The sequence below is a fragment of the Enhydra lutris genome, unplaced genomic scaffold (genome assembly GCF_002288905.1).
Source record: "Enhydra lutris kenyoni isolate GAN:26980312 unplaced genomic scaffold, ASM228890v2 scaffoldscaffold3, whole genome shotgun sequence".
In the NCBI taxonomy this organism is placed as follows: domain Eukaryota; kingdom Metazoa; phylum Chordata; class Mammalia; order Carnivora; family Mustelidae; genus Enhydra; species Enhydra lutris.
In genome coordinates, this window is record NW_019154087.1 from 56,601,634 (window position 1) to 56,623,415 (window position 21,782).

Genomic DNA, 21,782 nt, shown 5'->3' on the forward strand with positions numbered 1-21,782 from the left:
ACCACAGTGAATATCATTCTCAATGGGGAAAAACTGAGAGCTTTTCCCCTAAGGTCAGGAACAGGGCAGGGATGTCCACTATCACCACTGCTATTCAGCATAGTACTAGAAGTTCTAGCCTTAGCAGTCAGACAACAAAAAAAATAAAAGGCATCTGAATTGACAAAGAAGAACTCAAACTCTCACTCTTTGCAGATGATATGATACTTTATGTGGAAAATCCAAAAGACTCCACTCCAAAACTGCTAGAACTCATACAGGAATTGAGTAATGTGTCGGGATATAAAATCAATGTACAGAAATCAGTTGCATTTCTATACACGGACAGCAAGACAGAAGAAAGAGAAATTAAGGAGTTGATCCCATTTACAATTGCACCCAAAACCATAAGATACCTAGGAATAAAGCTAACCAAAGAGGCAAAGAATCTGTACTCAGAAAAATATAAAGTACTCATGAAAGAGAGTGAGGAAGACACAAAGAAATGGAAAAACATTCCATTCTTATGGATTGGAAGAATAAATATTGTGAAAATGTCTGTGCTTCCTTCAGCAATCTACACATTTAATGCAATCCCTATCAAAATACCATCCATTTTTTTCAAAGAAATGGAACAAATAATCCTAAAATTTATATGGAACCAGAAAAGACCCCGAATAGCCAGAGGAATGTTGAAAAAGAAAGCCAGAGTTGGTGGCATCACAATTCCAGACTTGAAGCTCTATTACAAAGCTGTAATCATCAAGATAGTATGGTACTGGCACAAAAACAGACACCTAGATCAATGGAACAGAATAGAGAGCCCAGAATGGACCCTCAACTCAATGGTCAACTAATCTTTGACAAAGCATGAAAGAATGTCCAATAGAAAAAAAGTCTCTTCAACAAATGGTTTTGGGAAAACTGGACAGTCACCTGCAGAAGAATGAAACTGGACCATTTCCTTGCACCACACAAAAATAGACTCAAAATGGATGAAAGACAGGAGTGAGACAGGAATCCATCAGAATTCTTGAGGAGAACATAGGCAGCAACCTCTTCGACCTCAGTTGCAGCAACTTCTTCCTAGAAACATTGCCAAGGCAAGGGAAGCAAGGGCAAAAATGAACTATTGGGACTTCATCCAGATCAAAAGCTTTTGCACAGCAAAGGAAACATTTAACAAAACCAAAAGTAGCTGACAGAATGGGAGAAGATATTCGCAAATAACATATCAGATAAACGGCTAGTGTCCAAAATCTATAAAGAACTTATCAAACTCAACACCCAAAGGCCAAATAATCCAATGAAGAAATGGGCAAAAGACATGTACATACATTTCTGCAAAGAAGACAGCCAGATGGCCAACAGACAAATGAAAAAGTGCTCCACATCACTCAGCATCAGGGAAATACAAATCAAAACCACAATGAGATGAAACCACCTCACACCAGTAAAAATGGCTAAAATTAACAAGTCAGGAAGCGACAGATGTTGGAGAGGATGCAGAGAAAGGGGAACTCTCCTACACTGTTGGTGGGAATGCAAGCTTGTCCACCACTCTGGAAAACAGTGTTGTGGTTCCTCAAAAAGTTGAAAATAGAGTTGCCCTATGACCCAGCAATCACACTACTGGGTATTTACCCTAAAGATACAAATATAGTGATCTGAAGGGGCATGTACACCCGAATGTTTATAGCAGCAATGTCCACAATAGCCGAACTATGGAATGAAACTAGATGTCCATCAACAGATGAATGGATAAAGAAGAAGTGGTATATATATATTCAATGGAATACTATGCAGCCATCAAAAGAAATGAAATCTTGCCATTTGCAATGATGTGGATGGAACTGGAGGGTATTATGCTGAGCGAAATAAGTCAATCAGAGAAAGACAATTATCATATGAATCTCTTTGATATGAGGAATTTGAGAGGCAGGGTAGGGGTTGTGGGGGTAGGGAAGGAAAAAATGAAACAAGATGGGATCAGGAGGGAGACAAACCATAAGAGACTCTTTTTTTTTTTTAATTTTTTTTAATTTTATTTTTTATAAGCATATAAAATATTTTTATCCATAAGAGACTCTTAATCTCACAAAACAAATTGAGGGTTGCTGGGAGTGAGAGTGTAGGGAGAAGGTGGTTGGGTTATGGACATTGGGGAAGGTGTGTGCTATGGTGAGTGCTGTGAAGTGTGTAAGCCTGATAATTCACAGATCTGTACCCCTGAGGCAAATAGTACATTATATGTTAATAAAAACAATTTTATTTATTTTTTAATAAAAATAATTTTAAAAAATTTATTTACACATATTTTTGAAAAGATACTTGTATTGGATGCTCTTTCAGCAACACTGTTTGCCATTTTAGAGTGGTTATATTCAAGATTAATTCTGAATACGTAGGTAAGAATAATGCAAAGGTTAATTTCTCATGCTTACATATTTTATAATAATGATGCATTTTATCATGGTATTGATAAGTCAAATCAGACAAAATGTGGTAGTAGTGCTAAGGAAACTTTTGCAATATTCAGTAATATTTCTTCCATGACAGTGACTTAGTACTTTTTATATTAGGCACTGATTGTGTGGAATCATACAGATTTTCATGAATGATTCTTTTTATCTCATACATTAGTTTTGCATTTTCAGTAAACAATATTGGGAGTGTGTAAGGCACTCTTGGATTCGGACATCATAATGAGAAACTATGTTTGCTCCTGTACTTTGTTGCCTTTTCACTTTGGAGTCTGTATTTTTAGAAATGTTATCATATTATTTCTGTGTATGTATTCATTTTACTCAGGATATCTGTTGAGATTTCCAACTGGAAAATTACGAAACTTGATTTTTCGGGAGGCATTTTCTACCTAATATTTAGTAGGTGAAGAAAACGAAAAAACAAAGTTTAATGTGCATTTTAGGATGGTCGCTTGGGTTTGTTTAACTCCCTACCTCTTGCCTTCTTTAAACATGTCACATTGAACTTTTCTATACAAAAAAAAATGTTTCCAGTTTTCTATTCCCTTATAGTAGCATAATTAGTTTGGTGTTTCTCAAAACAGATCAGATGCCTTTTACAAATAACTGTGGTGTCAGAGTCATGATCACTTGTTTTGATGGTTAGTAGCACAGTGGTTTTTAGTGCAGTCTCTTGATCTCATACAAATAGCCCTGCTCTCTTGTGTTCCCATTATCCATTCTTTGTCTCTCTTCTCTCTGATTCCTGGGAGTCCCAAATCCTCACCTCATTCTACTGTTCTTGGGTGAGCTCAGGACAGATAATACTGCCATTCTCTGTATTCATTAGTGCGTTTTCCCTTCTGTCTTCATTGTGATGTGCAGAAGAGAACCACTGCACGGAAAGTGTGAGATTCGAAGTTTGAGAATCATGAAATCTAATAAATCAGTATTTTTTCTCAAGGATTTTTTTTTTAAAGATTTTATTTATTTATTTGACTGACAGAGATCACAAGTAGGCAGAGAGAGAGGGGGAAGCAGGCTCCCTGCTGAGCCAAGAGCCTGATGCGGGGCTCGATCCCAGGACCCTGAGATCATGACCAGAGCTGAAGGCAGAGGCTTTAACCCACTGAGCCACCCAGGCGCCCCTCATGGATTTTTTGAAAAGTATTGCCTTCAGAGATTTGTTCTGTAAAAGTGATCTTCGGAGATGTTAACCAAGCCTGTGTTAACTATTGCCTAACTGCTAGGCAGTGTTTAGAAGTTTAAATGCTGATCTATCTTACATAAATAGCTGGATATGGGGTTGATCTTTCTGTCTGTCCTACCTCTATGGTTTTACAACCTGCCTTTCTTCTCCCCCTCCCCTTTTTTCCGCTTGGGTGAAAGCAGGGAGAGTATTGCAGATTTTCTTAATTCTTCCTTATTTGCATCAACATTAGAAGAGTGACATATCTGAAAAAAATCATGTTATTGGTCTATGCTCAGTCTTCTTTTTTAAGACCTTTAAAATTTCTTCTACTCTCCAGTTAATAAATTACTAAAAGAGTCTTCTTTTTGGAAACTTGGGATTTACTCTGATTCAGGAATCATGTTTTTGCCATACCCATCTTTCTGTAGTTCTAAGTACAGGTAGGTCATTGCTTTGCTAAGCAAACCTCCCCTTTTTGTATGTATGAGTGATTCCATCTCCTTTTGTTTTGACTTTTTATTTCCTTTGAACATCTGTTTCCTCCTATCATCATCATCTTTCCCCTGAGGTTCTTGCCATTCTTTAAAGTTTTCCATGCGTGATATCATTAACTGTTATGTTCTTCCAATTTGATAGCTGTGTTTTCAGTGTTGCCAAAGAGTGCCCCTTTGTACTTGGTAGAAGACAAACCCAGTGACAGCTAAATTCCATCTGTCTCTCAAGGTTTCACCCCCTCCAAGAAGTTTTCACTGAATTATGGCAACATTCCATTTTCTGATCAGCATTAGCGATTCATGTCTATACTAATCATATACCTTTTTGGTCATGCATAATTGTATATTGTTCTTGAATTACTTCATGGGTCTTGTCTCCTTAGTGAGATCTGTAAGCTCTTGGGAGGTAGAGACTGTCTTGTATTTCTTATGTGTATGATACCTAGCACAGTTCTGGACAAATATAGATGATAGGCACTTTGTAAATAGTTGGATTGAACTGAAGAAATTTGTAGACCTTGTTTATTCTTAACACTAGCCTATTGTACATTCATTCATTATGATTCCGGGTATCTCCATTATCTGTCCTTTAGATTGATTTATTTGTGTGGCATCAAAGTAGGTCTCTACTTGAGATCTAGGAATGTATGCTCTCTTGTGAACTCCAGTTCAGTTACTCCCTCCTTTTCAATAGTTTTTTATTTTCCTTTTTTCATGTTTCTTTTAATACCTTACTGCCCTTTTCATTTCACCTACCTACTAACATAGATTTCACTTCTGTCTGAATTGTGGAGACCTAATCCCTGGTCATTACAAAGCCAGGGTCTAGTTTATAGCAAGCCCTATGACCTATCGCAGCCTTGCCAGTGCTGAGTGCCTGCTGTTTTTTGGCTTTAATACTGCTTTTGCTTGAAGGATCAGAAACTTAGTCTAGTTTCTGAAATCCTTATTTTTGACTAAATGTGCTAGATAATAGAATTGTAGTTCTAACATGTGCCCCCTTTGTTGATGTTTATTAAGTGTTGATTAGGTGGTTGTTTTTCCCCAGCTCACCCTACCATTTTCATCCTAACACTCTCCACATCAGTGTCTTTGTAAGACATTTTAAATCCCTCTATATTCAATAGTTGCTTATTCAAGTGCTTACATTTCTGCCCTTCCAGTTGATGGTGGTAGTTGGGGGCCAAGCACCAAAGGCTATCCGAAGTGTGGAATGCTATGACTTTAAAGAAGAGCGATGGCACCAAGTAGCAGAATTACCTTCCAGGAGATGTAGGGCAGGTAAGCATGATGCATTGTGGTCATTTCTCTGCTGTTGGGTCATTGGGAGCTTCACTCTCAGGTCTTATTTTATTAATTAGAAGACTCTTTACTAGAAAAGCTTTGATTAAAGTAGATATGTCATGAATGCCCCAAGACATTGTTGGGGAGAGCCACTTAGTCTTCATCTTTGCATATCTTTCTGATTCTCTAGTAGAAGGTGGCATAGCTAGTAATTTGCTGGATATTTTCCTGGTTACCTTTACTCAAATGTTGAGAAATAATTCTTTAGGTTGGGACCCTTCGTTCTAAGAGATTCCTGACTTTGCTATATAATCCACAGTTAGTTGCCTTCTTCCGGGCATGCATTTTATAAACACTTGTTGAAATAGACTTTAGCCAAAACTGTTTTAGCCAAAACTGCAAGCAGAAAGGCAGTTGTAAACCCCTAAGGGCTCTTCAAACTCAAACTCCGTAATTCATGGCTCCCATAGCAAATGGAACGTAGTACTTTAGCAGTTTATCTTGGTTACTTGGTGATGGTTACATAGCAGCACAGTTATCTCATTCTTTAAGAGCTGTTTAATATTTGGGGGTGGGTCTGGATGTAGTATAGTTTTTGCTAATTTTTGTTGAACATTAAAATTGTCTTTAATCTTACATTATAAACAGTGCTACAATGAATCCTTGACACTTACATCATTACGTACATGTGCCAATATATTTTAGTGGGGTAAAACTCTAGAACTTAAGTACTAATTCAAAGGGTATCCTAAGAGGAAACACCAATTATTACTACCACAAATAGTAAAATATGAAGGTACCCATTTCCCTACATTCCCAACAACACCTTGGATTAAATTTTTTGAGTTTTGCCACTCTGGTAGATGGAAAATGTTATCTCATCTTACCTTGTACTTCTTTTATTATGAGGAGAGCTCAACATCTTTCTGAATTGTCCGTTTACGATTTTTGCCATTTTTTGTTATTTCACTGGTTTGACAGATAATATGGTAAGGAAAGTATCATTTTTGTTTGTCATATGTGGTGTGAATATTTGTATTAATCTTTTCTTTTTTGATTTTACTTGTGTTATTTTCACCACATAAAATATTTGCCATTTTATGAAATTCTGTACATCAAGGTTTGCCTTTGGATTTAAGGATTCATTGTGTAGAAAGGGCTTATTCAAAACTATTTGTGTATGTGTGTATATACATGTTTTTTATTTAAGTTAAAAAATTATTTTATTTTTAAGCTTTTTATGTTGAAATAATTTTACACTTAGGAGTTGCAAAGATACTATGAAGTGTTCTGATATATTCATTTCTTAATATCTTATACAACTGTGATACGATTTTCAAAACTAAGGAATTAGCAGTGGTACATTACTATTTAAGCTAAACTATAGACTTCATATTTTATGTGTTTTTTCATTAGTGTCCTTATTCTGTTTCAGAAACCCATATTGCATTTGTCATATTTTCTTAGTCTCTTCTGATCTGTGATAGCTCTAGTCTTTCCTTATCTTTCATTCCCTTAATTCCTTGGTTAGGTGTTCTGAAGAATGTCTCTCAGTTTGATGTTTTCTCATGATTAGATGGAGGTTATCATGATTATCTCTGGTGATGTTAACCTCAGTCACTTGGTTAAGGTGGTGTCTGCTAGGTTTCTCCCCTAAAACAAAATTATATTTTAAAATATGAATTTTTCTAGTATTTGCAGAATTTAAATTTTTATATTCACATCAGAAACATCTAGACTTTATTTTGATATAAGAATTAAGATGTGGAATTGGTTTTTTTTAATGGTAGCCAGTTCGAAGATTTTTTATTGGCTAATTCAGCTTTTCCCATTCATTTGAAATGCTGCCTTTATCATATACTAAGTTTCTACATTTATTTGGTTTTATTCTGAATATTCTGTCCTGTTCCATTGACTCATCTTGTCTATTTATGCTTCAAAATAGAGCAGTTATCATTATAATTACTATGCTTTATAATTTGTTTTAAGATACGATGGGACTAGTTACATGACTGGTGGTAGGACTTGCTTCTTCTTTCTTCAGTAGATTTTTAACATTCTCTTTATATGGTTCTGAATGTTTCTTGGCAAGGTCATTCTTTGATATTTTTTCTTTATTGTTACTGTTGGAGTCTTCCCTGATATTTATAACTGGTTTCTCATTTCATATCTGATTCCTGATTCAGTTTCCTTTTTATTGCACTATAACTCATTAGACTGGGTCCATTCCAAAGTGTATTTTTCATGCGTAAATTTTACCTTCATAGTGCCCTCGTGAAAGCACAATGTGCCTCTCCACCCACTGCAGACTGGAGTTGATGCTCTTTAAATGTGGAATTCTGGCCAAATTACTCAAACTTTTGGGGGCTTCCCTGTAACTTTGGGGAGTATCAGTTCTTTTAGTTCACCCCCTCTCCACCCAGAGTGTTTGGACTCATACGTCGTTTTCTTCCTTATCACCTGAAATACCCTAGCACTTGCTAAGCATATTGTATCAAATCTCTGAGAGATGATAAATTTTTGTTTTGTTTGGAGAGAAAAGAAAATGAACACTGCAATGGTCCAGATTCCCACAGTGAACATTCCTCAATGTTCTTCATGATTCATACTGCCTGCTCTGTTCCCTCGTAGGAGAAATACCACATTTTCTTTATCGAGGGCACGCAGGAAATCCAGGGTTTACTCTTCATCATTCATTAGTTCTCTGTGTACTTAAATTGTCTGTTGCCCACAGCTCTCCTCAAATCCTTGAGATTTACCGCAAAGTAACTTGAGTATTCATTTCCTCATCGAACCAGGGACTGAAAAGTCATTCCTTTCCCTGACAGAGAGCTGCCAACACAGGCAGTTTCATTTGAACTGTAAAGAGTCTTCATGCCATAGGAAGGACTGCACATCCATACATATTTTGGGAGCTGGGGGATCAAGCACCAGAGGGTAAGACCGGGGTTCGCGGTCTGTGCTTTGCCTGATGACATCATATGAAACATTCAGCTGGTCAGCACTTTGGACTGCTGATTCCTGGTCTCCCAGCTGGATTCAGAGAACTGTGAGGCACTGTGCCTGTCCCAAGCTGAGCCGTGACAGAAGCACTACAGAATTGAAGACCAGTAAAACTTGGAACAGTGTATAGTGATGAAAATGCAGACTGTGTGAGATTTACTAACCTCAAATGCGTATCTAGGTGCGATTTGCTCTGGGGGGTTCAGGAGCTAGAGGTAATCCCTTCAGGCTAAAGTGGTTCGAGAGAATGTGGAACTTCCACTGGGACTTGAAACTTGAAGAAAGCAGAGTGGGTGGTAAGAGGGGCTGCTCAGATCAGGACAACCACAGGAAAAAGCTTAGAGAAGTGAAAAAGTGATTAAACCCAGAAGCTAGCAACTTGGCTTCTCCATCCAGGGATTCCCTAACCTCTCATTAGCCCAGGGTCAGCAAACTTTTTACCGTACCAGAAAATAAGTATTTCAGGCTTTGTGGGTTATATGGTCTCTGTCACAGCTCAAGTGCCACTGCAGTACGAAAGCAGTCCTAGACACTACATAAATGAATGGGCTGTGTTCCAGTGAGACTTTATGGGTGTAGAAATTTGAATTTCGTGTAATTTTTCCTGTGTCACAAAATACTCTTTTTCTTTTGGTTGTTTTTCACCAATTAAAAAATGTAAAAACCACTCCTGGCTCATAGTTTCTAAAAAAAAAAATCACAACCCCTGATTTAGCTTATTAACATGATAAACTGGCAGTACGTTATGCAAATTGAGTATAAACATATAGAGTGGAAGATCCAAAATTGAAAGGTGTGGGAGCTGTATACAGGTTTAAGCAGTTGGCAAATATTGCCTCAGTATTTAAGTCTGTAAATAAATACTTGAAAAAGCCAAGAGTCAAAATAATGCCTCAGCCCACACCACTGCATTTTTTAATAATCTTGGAAAGGAGGACAATTTAGTGGTTAGATATTCTTGCTAATGAATAGAGTTCTATTTAGTTGGTGTTCTCCCAAGAGCAGTTTATTTTCTGACAACAGCTGTGGACTTACTGGAACGCAGCCTTAAGATAGTGTGGTCGTTTGGCTGCATACTCATCGTTAACTGCTGGATTTCTTTGGCAGGGATGGTCTACATGGCTGGGCTTGTTTTTGCTGTCGGTGGCTTTAATGGCTCCTTGAGAGTCCGCACTGTAGATTCCTATGACCCTGTGAAAGATCAGTGGACCAGTGTTGCAAACATGCGGGACCGCAGAAGCACTTTGGGAGCTGCTGTACTGAATGGATTGTTGTATGCTGTGGGAGGCTTTGATGGCAGCACAGGTAGCTTTCTTTTGGTCTTTTCTATGTTGTAGTAGAATTAACATAGCAGGGGTACCTGGGTGGCTCAGTGGGTTAAAGCCTCTGCCTTTGGCTCAGGTCATGATCCCAGGGTCCTGGGATCGAGCCCCGCATCAAGCCCTGCATCGAGCCCCGCATCGGGCCCTCTGCTCAGCGGGGAGCCTGCTTCCCTTCCTCTCTCTCTCTGCCTGCCTCTCTGACTACTTGTGATCTCTGTCAAATAAATAAATAAAATCTTAAAAAAAAAAAAAGAATTAACATAGCAGTCATGTTTAGGGAATAAATTGTGGCAAATTTAGTAGGAGACTTTTGAGTGTTTTTTTTTTTTTTTTCCTAAAGATTTTATTCACTTATCCGACAGACAGAGACCACAAGTAGGCAGAGAGGCAGGCAGAGAGAGAGGGGGAAGCAGGATCCCCGCCGAACAGAGAGCCCGATGCAGGGCTCGATCCCAGGACCCCGGGATCATGACCTGAGCCGAAGGCAGAGGCTTAACCCACTGAGCCACTCAGGCGCCCCAACTTTTGAGTGTTTTAACAGGTATTATAAAGGTAAGTTTAAAAGCTCCCATCAAGAGTTCTTTTAAGGGGATGGGTGGTTCAGTCAGTTAAGCATCTGCCTTGGGCTCAGGTTATGATCCTGGGGTCCTGGGATCAAGTTCCGCATTGGGCTCCCTGCTCAGCTTCTCCCTCTCACTCTGTGCTCGCGCACTCTCTCTCTCAAATAAATAAATAAATAAATAAATTTTTTTTAAAGAGTTCTTTTAAATAGTGGAAGAGTACTTAAGTCTATAAATTTTCTTCTTTATGCATATCACTGTCAGTCCTCTTACCATGTTTAAAAAGCTAAGAAGTGTCAGTAGCTTGGATAGGAGCCCTGGGGAAAAAAGGCTAGTCCTATGTATCATGTAATTGCTGTGTACATCCCACCATTTTCCTCTTTTACTTTAGACCAATTTAACATACCTGAAGTACTTTTCCCTAGTAATATATGTAAAGGAACAGTTACCTTACGTTTTTTTGTTAGAGGAGGAAATGAAGAGCATTGTGCTTTTTTACAGGTTTATCATCTGTGGAAGCATATAATATAAAGTCTAATGAGTGGTTTCACGTGGCTCCAATGAACACAAGGAGGAGCAGCGTGGGTGTCGGTGTTGTCGGAGGTGGGTGCTGACAGTTGTTTAAGGTGAATCTTTCGCTTTTTGATTGCTAAGAGTAATCCTTCCAATAATCTAAACACCAGTTTTCTAAATGGGCAAGCACATGATCATTTAAACAAGGAAAGGAAGAGCCGCTGTAAAATTTTATCATTTTTTAAAAATTAGCTTGTGTATATAAACTCTGGAAGCCCTTGTTCTCCAGTCCTCCTTTTTCTTCTTCTGTCCTCTTTTTCATCCCATTCTTCTCTCTCTCTCTCTCTGTGTTTGTAACCTATAATAAACCTGTTAACTGATCACAATTCAGTTGTTGAGGGAACAAATCAGAGGACATATGTGCAAAATTTTATTGCTGGAGAAAGGCTGTTTCACATTTAGGAGGATGGGTTGCCACAATTATTTATATCCTACCTTGTCCACCAAAAGAGCTTAAGAAAGGTTGTAACTATTATTTTTTGGTGCAATTTTTTTTATTTTAAATCTGCCTGGGCAGATTTGTGGGTTCTCATTCCTTCCCCACTATTGGTATAATTCTTTGCACTAACTTTTTTTTAGAACAGCTTTATTGCAATATAATTCACATACCATACAGTTCACCCATTTAAAGTGTACAATTCAATGTGCACACATCACCACAATTCATTTTAGAACACTTTTATTCCCTCAAGAAGCAGCCCCACTTCCCTTAGCTGTCACCCCCATCTCCCCAGCTCTCAGCAGCCACTAATCTACTTTGTCTATGTATAAGTTTCCCACTTATGGACATTTCATATTAATGAAATAATACAGTATGTGCTCTTTTGTGATTGGCTTCTTTGATTTAAAGTAATGTTTTTTGGGGTTCATCTGTGTTGTAGCATTTATCAGTACCTCATTTCTTTTTATTGCCAAATAATATTCTACTGTATACTGGTATTAATTTTTGATTTAACTTTCTTTCCCATTTTACTAAGATTACCAAGGTATTTGTTTCCCATGATGTTTACTTACCAAATGTTATCCAAAGATGCGATGAATGTACTTTATTATTCAGATTTTTTTTTAAAGATTTTATTTATTTATTTGACAGAGAGAGATCACAAGTAGACTGAGAGGCAGGCAGAGAGAGAGAGAGAGGGAAGCAGGCTCCCTGCTGAGCAGAGAGCCCGATGCGAGACTTGATCCCAGGACCCTGAGATCATGACCTGAGCCGAAGGCAGCGGCTTAACCCACTGAGCCACCCAGGCGCCCTATTATTCAGATTTGTTGATGAAAATTTTAAGTTAATATCATCAAATATGCCCTGCAGAGCTTCATAATGTGGTTTTATAATGCCTTTGGTCACCACTAGGGAGTATCTTTATAGTTTATAAAAATAATAAAAGAGAAACTGCTACTGTAGAGGAAAATACTTAATGCCTTGAAGAAATAGCTTTTGATGATTCTGGCTTTCTTTGTGATTCCATGTTTAGGTTTACTCTATGCTGTAGGGGGTTATGATGGAGCTTCACGTCAATGTCTTAGCACAGTAGAATGCTATAATGCTACAACAAACGAGTGGTCATATATAGCAGAAATGAGCACCAGACGGAGCGGAGCCGGTATGTAGGCAACTCATTTAGATTAAAGCATGAAAATGATGGAAATGAATTAATAAACAAGTGAAATGATTCATTGGCTGCTCTTTATATTACCAGAAAATATATTACATATCCTGATTTTAATGACACTGTTAAATCTCCTTTGAATTAGGCAGGTAGGTAGATAGCTGTATTTAAATATCACTTTGTACAATTCCTAAGTGCTATATTAAAGGCTTCTTGTATCACTTAATTATTTATATTATTTGGCATTCTTTGAGTTTTTGTTCTTAGTTTGTACTGAACTTCATATCCATTTCTTACATATCCATTTCTTATCCATTTCTTACAAGTTCTGTGCTTTAATACTGGTTTGCTTTTACCGTGAAAGTTGTTTTCAGAAGGATTATGTTAAAGGACTTCCCTCTTTGTGTTTCACCCTCATATTATTTTTATTGTATTTAACATGCCATGTTTAGAATAGTAGTTCTTACTGAGATTCTCATTTGTCAGACCAATTCATTTCCTTTTTTTTTTTTTAAGATTTTATTTATTTATTTGACAGAGATCACAAGTAGGCAGAGAGGCAGGCAGAGAGAGAGAGGAAGGGAAGCAGGCTCCCTGCTGAGCAGAGAGCCCAATGCGGGACTTGATCCCAGGATCCTGGGATCATGACCTGAGCTGAAGGCAGCGGCTTTAACCCACTGAGCCACCCAGGCGCCCCTCATTTCCATTTTTTGTGTGCTTTAATATTGACTTACTTTTATAATCATTTGAATAAACCCTAGGATCTTATAAATTTGTCACTTTTACTCTACTATCGTGTTTGGTTCTTTGTGTTTTATAGGTGTTGGTGTGTTAAACAACTTACTATATGCTGTTGGGGGTCATGATGGTCCTTTAGTACGAAAAAGTGTTGAAGTGTATGATCCCACCACCAATACATGGAGACAGGTTGCAGATATGAACATGTGCAGAAGAAATGCAGGTATCTGTCTAGCTTACAATTATGGAATTTATATTGATTTGTATTCAGAATTTTACTAGTATTGCTGTATAATTTCATCCTTCTTTTACTGATTTGGGTTTCCTAGTAGATTAGCTCTTTAAAATGAAACTTATATAGTAATCTTATATAGTGAATGCCTAGCTTAGTGGCTACTTTTTGGTGATAATGTAGACTAAATCAGAGGAAGAGCCCTCTATATTTGATGCTTAAATTCATTCATTCTTACCACAGATATTTTTGAGTGCATACCATGTATTGTGTACTGGAGTTCCCAGTACTCAGAGTTTATCTGGTTGAGTATTTGTATGAGGTTAAAAGCTAGTAGTTTATCTGAATCTGAAGAAGCTTACCCTAATTTAATATAGTTCATGATTTCTAAAATTGGAAAAGCTAAAACAACATCAACAATAAGTAATTTTTAAAAAGATTTATTTATTTTATTTTTTTAAAGATTTTATTTATTTGACAGACAGAGATTACAAGTAGGCAGAGAGGCAGGCAGAGAGAGAGGAAGGGAAGCAGGCTCCCTGCTGGGCAGAGAACCCGATGTGGGGCTCGATCCCAGGACCCTGAGATCATGACCTGAGCTGAAGGCAGAGGCTCAACACCCTGAGCCACCCAGGCACCCCAAGATTTATTTATTTTAGAAAGAGAGAGCATGAGCAGGGGGAGAGGCAGAGGGAGAGAAATCCTCAAGCACACTCCCCACTGAGCACAGAGGCTGACATAGGACTTGATCCCAGACCCCTGAGATCATGACCTGAGCCAAAATCAGGAGTCAGACACTTACTTGACTGAGCCACCCAGGTGCCCTACAGCAGCCAAGTAATTTTAAGAAAGCTGAGGTCTTCACGATTAGGGAACTAACTACTTAAAAAGAAGAACTATGGAAGGGAAATAGAAACGGAAAATAGATTCAGCATAGCTAAATAGTCTTTTCAGGAAATGCTAGTCATCTTTAAAATTCCATTATCTTCATGCCATTTCCCATAGTCCAAAATAAGTTCCTCATGATTTTCAAACTCACTGTACACTACTGGATGATTTTGCAAGATGCAACCTCCACCCCCCCCACAAAATGCTCTTCTTAATCTCTCTTTATTTTTAAAAAATTTCTAATTAAGTTGTGTGATTATGAGGGGAGACTAGTATATGGGACTACAAGCACCTTTCCCATCATCTGGTCAATTGTATTTGGTGAGATTACTAAAAATCTCTTGGCTATAGATAGTCCAGAACCATGGTAAGACCCACAAATCTGGGCCCTAAGTAGAATAAGTGCTTGACCCCAATACATATCAGGTTAGAAAAGCCACAGTAATATGTGCATGTGCCTTGCTGGATTAGGGAATTTATTTGCATTCTGAGCTTTCATTATTTTCCTAAACACTGGAATAGTCTGATTTTTTCCCCCGCTACCTGTGTTTTACGGTTTTCAAATCAAAATTAGCTCATTTCTTCTAGCTAGAAGAATAAGGCAGTAAATTGTGTATGTAAAACTATCATCCTGCTCTTGCTTTTTAAACAGTTGAACTATATTAAAATGATACGCATTTGCTTCTTGTCAAGAAATTAGAATAGTAACAAAACTGAATTTGAGTAGCGAAAATCCATTCCATTTGCACAGAAGATACTACTGCTGGGGCGCCTGGGTGGCTCAGTCAGTTAAGCGTCTGCCTTTGACACAGGTCATGATCTCAGGGTCCTAGGATTGAGCCCCACACTGAGCCCCACAACGGGTTCTCTGTTCCCTCTGCCACTCCCCCTGCTTGTGCAATCTAATAAATAAAATCTTTAACAAAAAGAAAAAAGATACTATTGGTAGTGTACTTTTAAATGTTATATAGAGATTTGGAGTCATTACTTTGTTATGTTAAAAATCTACAAGCAGGGTGCCTGGGTGGCTCAGTTAAGTGACTGTCTTTGGCTCAGGTTATGATCCTGGAGTCTCAGGATCGAGTCCCCCCATCAGGCTTCCTGCTTGGCAGAGTCTGCTTCTCCCTCTGATCCTCCCTCTTCTCATGCTCTCTCTCGCTTTCTCTCATTCTCTCTCTCAAATAAATAAATAAAACCTTTAAAAAAAAAATCTACAAGCATCTGTTAATTAGGTTAGCAAAACCATCTACAAAACTGCAGAAACCAGTGTGTGGACAACATCCTCTGGTCGTTGTGATGCTCTCTGGTACCAGTTCTGAACCTTGTTTAAAATTATTAAAAGTATGCTTTTAAAGTATATATTAAAATAAAGAGCTTTTACAAGTTTACTTTTTAACTCAGTTTTCTTTGTAAAAATTTATACTTAGAAAACAGTTGCATAGGTATGCAAAAAAGTATGTAAGAGGGATCCTTGTTCATTGCAACATTACTATAAGAGCAAAAAAACTGAAAATAGGGGCACCTGGGTGGCTCAGGGGGTTAAGCCTCTGCCTTCAGCTCAGGTCATGATCTCAGGGTCCTGGGATTGAGCCCCACATCGGGCTCTCTGCTCAGCAGGGAGCCTGCTTCCCCCTCTCTCTCTGCCTGCTGCTCTGTCTACTTGGGATCTCTCTTTCTGTCAGATAAATAAATAAAAAATCTTAAAAAAATAAAAAAACTGAAAATAACTTAATATCTATCAGCAAAAGACAATCATATTATGGTATTATAAATGGAATATTATGCAGCCATTAAACATTATGTAGATCTATATTAACTTAGGGAAATGTCCAAGGTACGTTGTTTGGGAGTGGGTGCGTAATAAAGCAGTGTGTGTAGTATAAGCAACTTTAAGGTTAAAAAAAGAAGTATCTGAGTATATATGCATAGATAAGAGTCAGCAAAAGTAGTGATCAGAATTTCAGTGGTCATTATTCTAATTAGTACAGAATTAGAGGTGATCTTTTTTTATATATACTTTTCTAGATATTTTGAATTTTTGCAAAAAAATGAGTTATTCTAGTAATAATGAAATAAATAATGCTTTCTCTCTTTATAGAGATAAAGTAACTATTCAGTATCATTTCTGAATTCATATCATTTAGTGGTCATATAAAACAACTACTGCATAAATGGAAGAAGCAGGAGCTCAGAAGTGGTATTAGACTATAGATACAAAGGGAATTGTTTTCATGTTCACCACTTTCTCTTCTTGCCCCTTTTCAAGGAAATAAGGGTCTCTGGACCACCTCACCAAATACATAAAGGAATATGTATATTTACCCAGATTTTTAAAATAATTGTTTTCTCTCTGCATAATTTTTTTAAAGGAGTTTGTGCAGTTAATGGTCTGTTATATGTAGTTGGCGGGGATGATGGTTCCTGTAACCTGGCATCTGTAGAATATTATAATCCAACGACTGATAAATGGACAGTTGTGTCATCTTGTATGAGCACAGGGAGAAGTTATGCAGGTAATAAATGTCTAATTTTCTTACAGTCTTCTATTAGATGGAAAAAAATACATTATCATGATTTTTATATTATGAATATTCTAAGGAGAATTTTCTCAAAGTTTATTTCTTATTCTCTGTTGGATGTATATATTCTAAAATAAAGCATTGGTATTGTTTTGTCATTCTGCAGTCATTTGAATTCAAAATCCCAAAACTTTCTAGTGCAGAATCATATAATAAAACAATGTGGCTAAAATCTGTATGCATAGAGTGGAGTTCACTATGTGGCAAGGCTTTCATTACTCAGATAGCCAAGAAATATGACCACTACAACATCTCCCCTGGCAGGGTGCCATGTGATAGTACTATAGTGAGACTGTGGAGTAATTTTTCTTAGTTACACATAACCCTGGGTGAATTATAAAATACCATTTTTGGTCCATTCTCTTAGTAAGAGAAATAGTAATAATCTTTAATCAATATAATGTTGAGTCTTGACAGTTGTATGTTACATATTATTCTAATGGTAGATACATATGTATATTGCCTTAAATTCTAATATTTATTCTAATATTTACCCAGGAGTGGAGAGAAACCAGTTTATACTAATTAGCCATCATTGTTGTTTATGTATCATCCAAAACAACACCTAATAGAAGAACTATATATAGTAGGCTCCCAGAATAATATGGCTCAAAATTAGGTGAAATTTTTAATAGCTTTTTATTGAGATATAACTGATACAGAATAAATAGTGTATACTTAAAGTGTACAATTTTATTAATTTTGACATACGTATATACCTGTGAACCCATCAATCACAATCAAGATAATGACAATATCCATCACCCCCAAAGTTTCTTGTGTCCCTTTGAGTATTAGGTGGATTTTGATATTTCCTAAGAAAAATTATTTTCTCTTAATTATAACCATAAAGAGCAAAAAAGTAGTTCTGGATTAAGTAGTCTGATGTAGTTCTGGTCCATAACTAAGTAGAGATCTTACTGTCATTTAGATTAAATGATAGTAGTATTCAAGTTGAGGAAAGAGATCTTGAAACACGCTGATTCATTCAGTCCCTATTGTTTCAATAATAAAGAATTCACTCTTTTCTCAGAGGTACAGAATGCTGCCTGTGACTTCTGTTCTCTTTCTGTCTTTGCTCAGGGGTCACAGTTATTGATAAGCCATTATGAGCCAGAAGGACATTTTTGGCGTATTTACACATGAAAAGCAAGCTTCACCACGTATTTCTGAAGCGACTCAGAGTCTAGCACTTCTCCACTTGTGGCTGCTCTTTAAGTCTCAGCAGAAGATCAGATCGGCTGCCTTAATAGGCCTCAGATACTGAAGATTATTTTTGGTAGAAGTACTGCATAGGGTTTTTCTGCAATGAGCAGCAGCTGACTGAATTTTAATAAGAAACCAGGACTACAGTACTTATTCTGTGGTCTTTAGACAACAGTTGCTTTCTTACAGACTAGTTCTTACCAACCTCGAATGACTATGGATTATTTCGTGAAGGATGATAAAATAATGTATGTTCTTGTAAAATTAAATTTTATCTTTATTCCTTCTCTTGAAAATCTGTATACACAGGAACTGAAAATCTTTGAAAAGGTATTAAAATCTGTGTAAGTATACAAACTAGCTGAGGGATAAAACTGTTTGCTTTTATAAAATATCTTTGATTACATGAGTATAATAAATTGTGTGCATATAAATGTGTCTATATGCTTTCCTTTAAATATGTTTGAAAAGATGTTTGAAACTTGATTATACTATTTATAATTGGCACAGTACTTTGAATTATGCCAGTACTACATTGTAAAACAGAGTTGTATTTTTTGATATTTAACAATGCTTAACACTTTAAAATGCCACTTCTGAGGAATGAACATGGTGTAACACACTTGAATATGTGTGATGCCAAACTTTTTTAAATAAAATATAAATTATGCTTATTTATTATTTCCTTTAGTTTAATCTTGGTCATGTTTTGGTGTGTATTTTTAATTTTTTTCTTAAAGTAACACTTTGGCATGAACATTACTGCAGGTTTTTGATGAATATAATGAATGTATGGAATTCAACTGAATTTGCATGGTCTTAAGAATTTTTTCTGTGTGTATAAATTTAGCTGCTATTAACAGAAGAGAGAACTTTCTGTGAGTAGCCATGTGTGTTGATCAGATACAGTTTTTCTGAGATCTTCAATTAATCTCACTTTAAAATGACCAAAACATGTCTTTCTTGAATATCTTTGAATAAAAGTTTGTATATTATTTGTTTCACATTGTCCTTGATTTTTTTTTATTTATTTTAATATTAAGAAATTTTTTTTTTTTTTTTTTTTTTTTTTTTTTAATTTGCGTTTTCTAACTTCACAAATCAGCATTTTTAACTTGTTGCCAAAAGAATGTAAAAGGCAAGTCTGTTATCAGTAAGTGAAGTCATTGAAAATTGTAATCCAAGAAAAAGTTATCTCAGCCATCAGGGAAAAGTCTCGCAAGTATTGGTGAAATTTCAAGTTTTTATATTCCTATGTCCCTACTATGAGCACAAGATAGATGACAATGAAACAAATAGCAAAGGACCAAAAAGTAAGTCAAAGAAAAAATACCCACTCTAGAGCAACTGAGACATAAATTGTGGTTTTGATACAAATCAAAGGAATTGAAGGAATTGAGAGCTTGTCCATTGGGATGGACAGCTTAGGTTGTGGACCCCTGAGAGGGTGCAGAGGGGAGGGGAGGAGAATGAGAAAAGTGTGATGGGATGCGGTGGCTATGCCTCAGAAGAGAATTTAAAAGGTTAGCATGAACAGAAGTTGAGCCAGAACAATCGATAATCAAGAGCAAGAATTAGACCTATGATAAAATTTCCATTTAGTTTAATACAGAGTACTGAAATTTAAACATAGAACCATATTTAATACTTACTTGAACTTTTAATTATAAATGGAAACATAAGGAATTTAATCAGAAAAAGAAAGAGCCTCTGCTTACCTTATGAAAGAATGAATTTCTGCATTAGTGTGGCTCCAAGCACATCCAATGTCAACAAACATGCTGAAGATCTAATGAATTTGGAGCACGATTAGCTGTTTCCAGCGGCATCAAGGAAAATGTGTGTCATTATCTTCCTAGTCACTTCCAAACACTAATATTCCATGAAACATCTGTGAATTATCATTTAAAGATTTATCTAAAAAATAAATTAAGCTTTTCTTGAAATGCAGTCTATTAAGGTAGCAAAGTCTTAGGTATTAGCATGTCAAGTATCTCTTTGTTTTTACTTCCTTTGAAGCTTTAATTAGCGAGACTGTAAAGTAGTTTGCCAAGGTTTGTCAGTAGGTAGATTTGTAACTCTGTTTTCAGAGGCTTTGGATATACGCTGCTCTCCCCCACACCCCTCTGTCTTTCCGGTTTGGAATGCCCCCTTTAAAAAAGGGGGGGCATATAAAAGCATTCTTGGCTTATTCTATTATTGTACGAGAAAGACCATAAGTTAAGGCAAAGAGGCATTTCAGAAATCCTGTCAAGAAAACAGCACCAGGTTCAAGTGGAGTTCAAGGCTAGATTTGGGTACCTGCATTGTGAAGCAACTCTGCTGCCTGCTTTGCTTGGATATGTGCCTTGTTGGCCAATAGCACTGGTGGGTATGGTTAAGGTGGATGATACATATACTGCTAGGAGACTTTGACTTCCCTTCCTTTCCCTTGTGCACTCTGGCATATGATTCCTAGTTTTTGTTATCCTCCCTTATAGCATGAAGACCTGAGTATTTATAATCTCAGCTGTTGATGGGTTGTGAAATTTCCCCTTTAATAGATACAAGGACAGCATAATATTACACAGTGATGTGCTAAACAAGCCTGCCTCTTGTTTCTGCTTGGTATTGAGCAAATTGCCTCCTACTGACTTGTATGGCAGCCAGTGTCTCATTTTGGAGAGGAGTTCACATGGGAGAGTGGAATCACACTTTGAATCAAGACTCTGAGGTTCCAGCCTGGCTTCATGACTCCAAAGAAAAAAGCAGTGTGTGTACTGGAAAATCCAAGGGAATAAGAACAAGAAGGCTCTGCATTTGCATCCCCCCTCTATTAGCTGCTAGCTGTGACTTTAAATATGTTATTTAACCTCTGCCTCTTATCTTTCTGCTCTAAAATGGCAGTGTAGTGTCTGTGGCACAAGTTTATTATAGAATTTGAAAGAAATGATGTATGTGAATATGCCTGGAATACAGAGGACCCTCAATAAATTACCATTTTTGTTAACATTCTCTGAACCTCCCATTTCTTTATTGTAGGGAAATAAGTGAGTTGAGCTGCCCTATCTGTATTTCCTTTCAGTTCTAAATGTCCAAGATTTAAAATAGTAATTTGACCCCTCCAATACATATACCTGCTCTAATTCAGAAAATACATCTACTGTGTAGGCCTCCAAGTCTGAAATGATAACCAACATTTTCTGAGCACTTTCTGTATTCCAGGTACTATGCACGTGGCCTTACATACATACTATTTACCATCATAACAAACTCTTTTACAGAGGTACTAGATAAAACTTAGCACAGAAGTTACCACACTGCTAATGGACAAATCCTGGTAAATCTGACCCATGGTGCATATTTTTTAACAGTACTGGAGAAAGCGCAGCAGGTTTGAGCAGATAAAGAGCGGACTGCAAATGCAGTCACACCCGCAACCTCAGCCAGTAAGAGGGGGAGCTCTGGAGCTGGTGAGGGGCTGAGCCACTGTACTCCTGCATCAACCAGACTGACCAGAGCAGCCGTGAACTCCCGCTGCCCCCTGGAAAGGGGGTGTGCCAGTGGTGAGAGGTGGCTCTCTCTGCCAACACTCAGTAACTGAGCCCCTACTTCATTCCTGAAGAAGGGGACCTGAGTGGTGCACCACAACATCCACTCCAGGACACCACTCCCCTT

The 21,782-nt window shown here is 37.2% G+C and overlaps 1 protein-coding gene across 2 annotated transcripts in view; it reads left to right on the forward strand.

Annotated features, from left to right (window-relative positions):
- LOC111154756 (kelch like family member 2) overlaps positions 1 to 19,129 on the forward strand; it is a 106,291-nt gene extending 87,162 nt beyond the window's left edge. Inside the window, exons 9-15 of one of the 2 annotated variants that reach the window (XM_022514651.1) lie at positions 5,294 to 5,411; positions 9,525 to 9,722; positions 10,801 to 10,902; positions 12,348 to 12,476; positions 13,303 to 13,443; positions 16,710 to 16,853; positions 18,003 to 19,129. In XM_022514651.1, coding sequence (XP_022370359.1) covers positions 5,294 to 5,411; positions 9,525 to 9,722; positions 10,801 to 10,902; positions 12,348 to 12,476; positions 13,303 to 13,443; positions 16,710 to 16,853; positions 18,003 to 18,031 — 861 coding nt within the window. In that variant the 3' untranslated portion in view covers positions 18,032 to 19,129. The remainder of the gene's footprint in view (positions 1 to 5,293; positions 5,412 to 9,524; positions 9,723 to 10,800; positions 10,903 to 12,347; positions 12,477 to 13,302; positions 13,444 to 16,709; positions 16,854 to 18,002) is intronic. The other variant, XM_022514658.1, reaches the window with a different exon arrangement.
- The last annotated feature ends 2,653 nt before the right edge of the window (positions 19,130 to 21,782 follow it).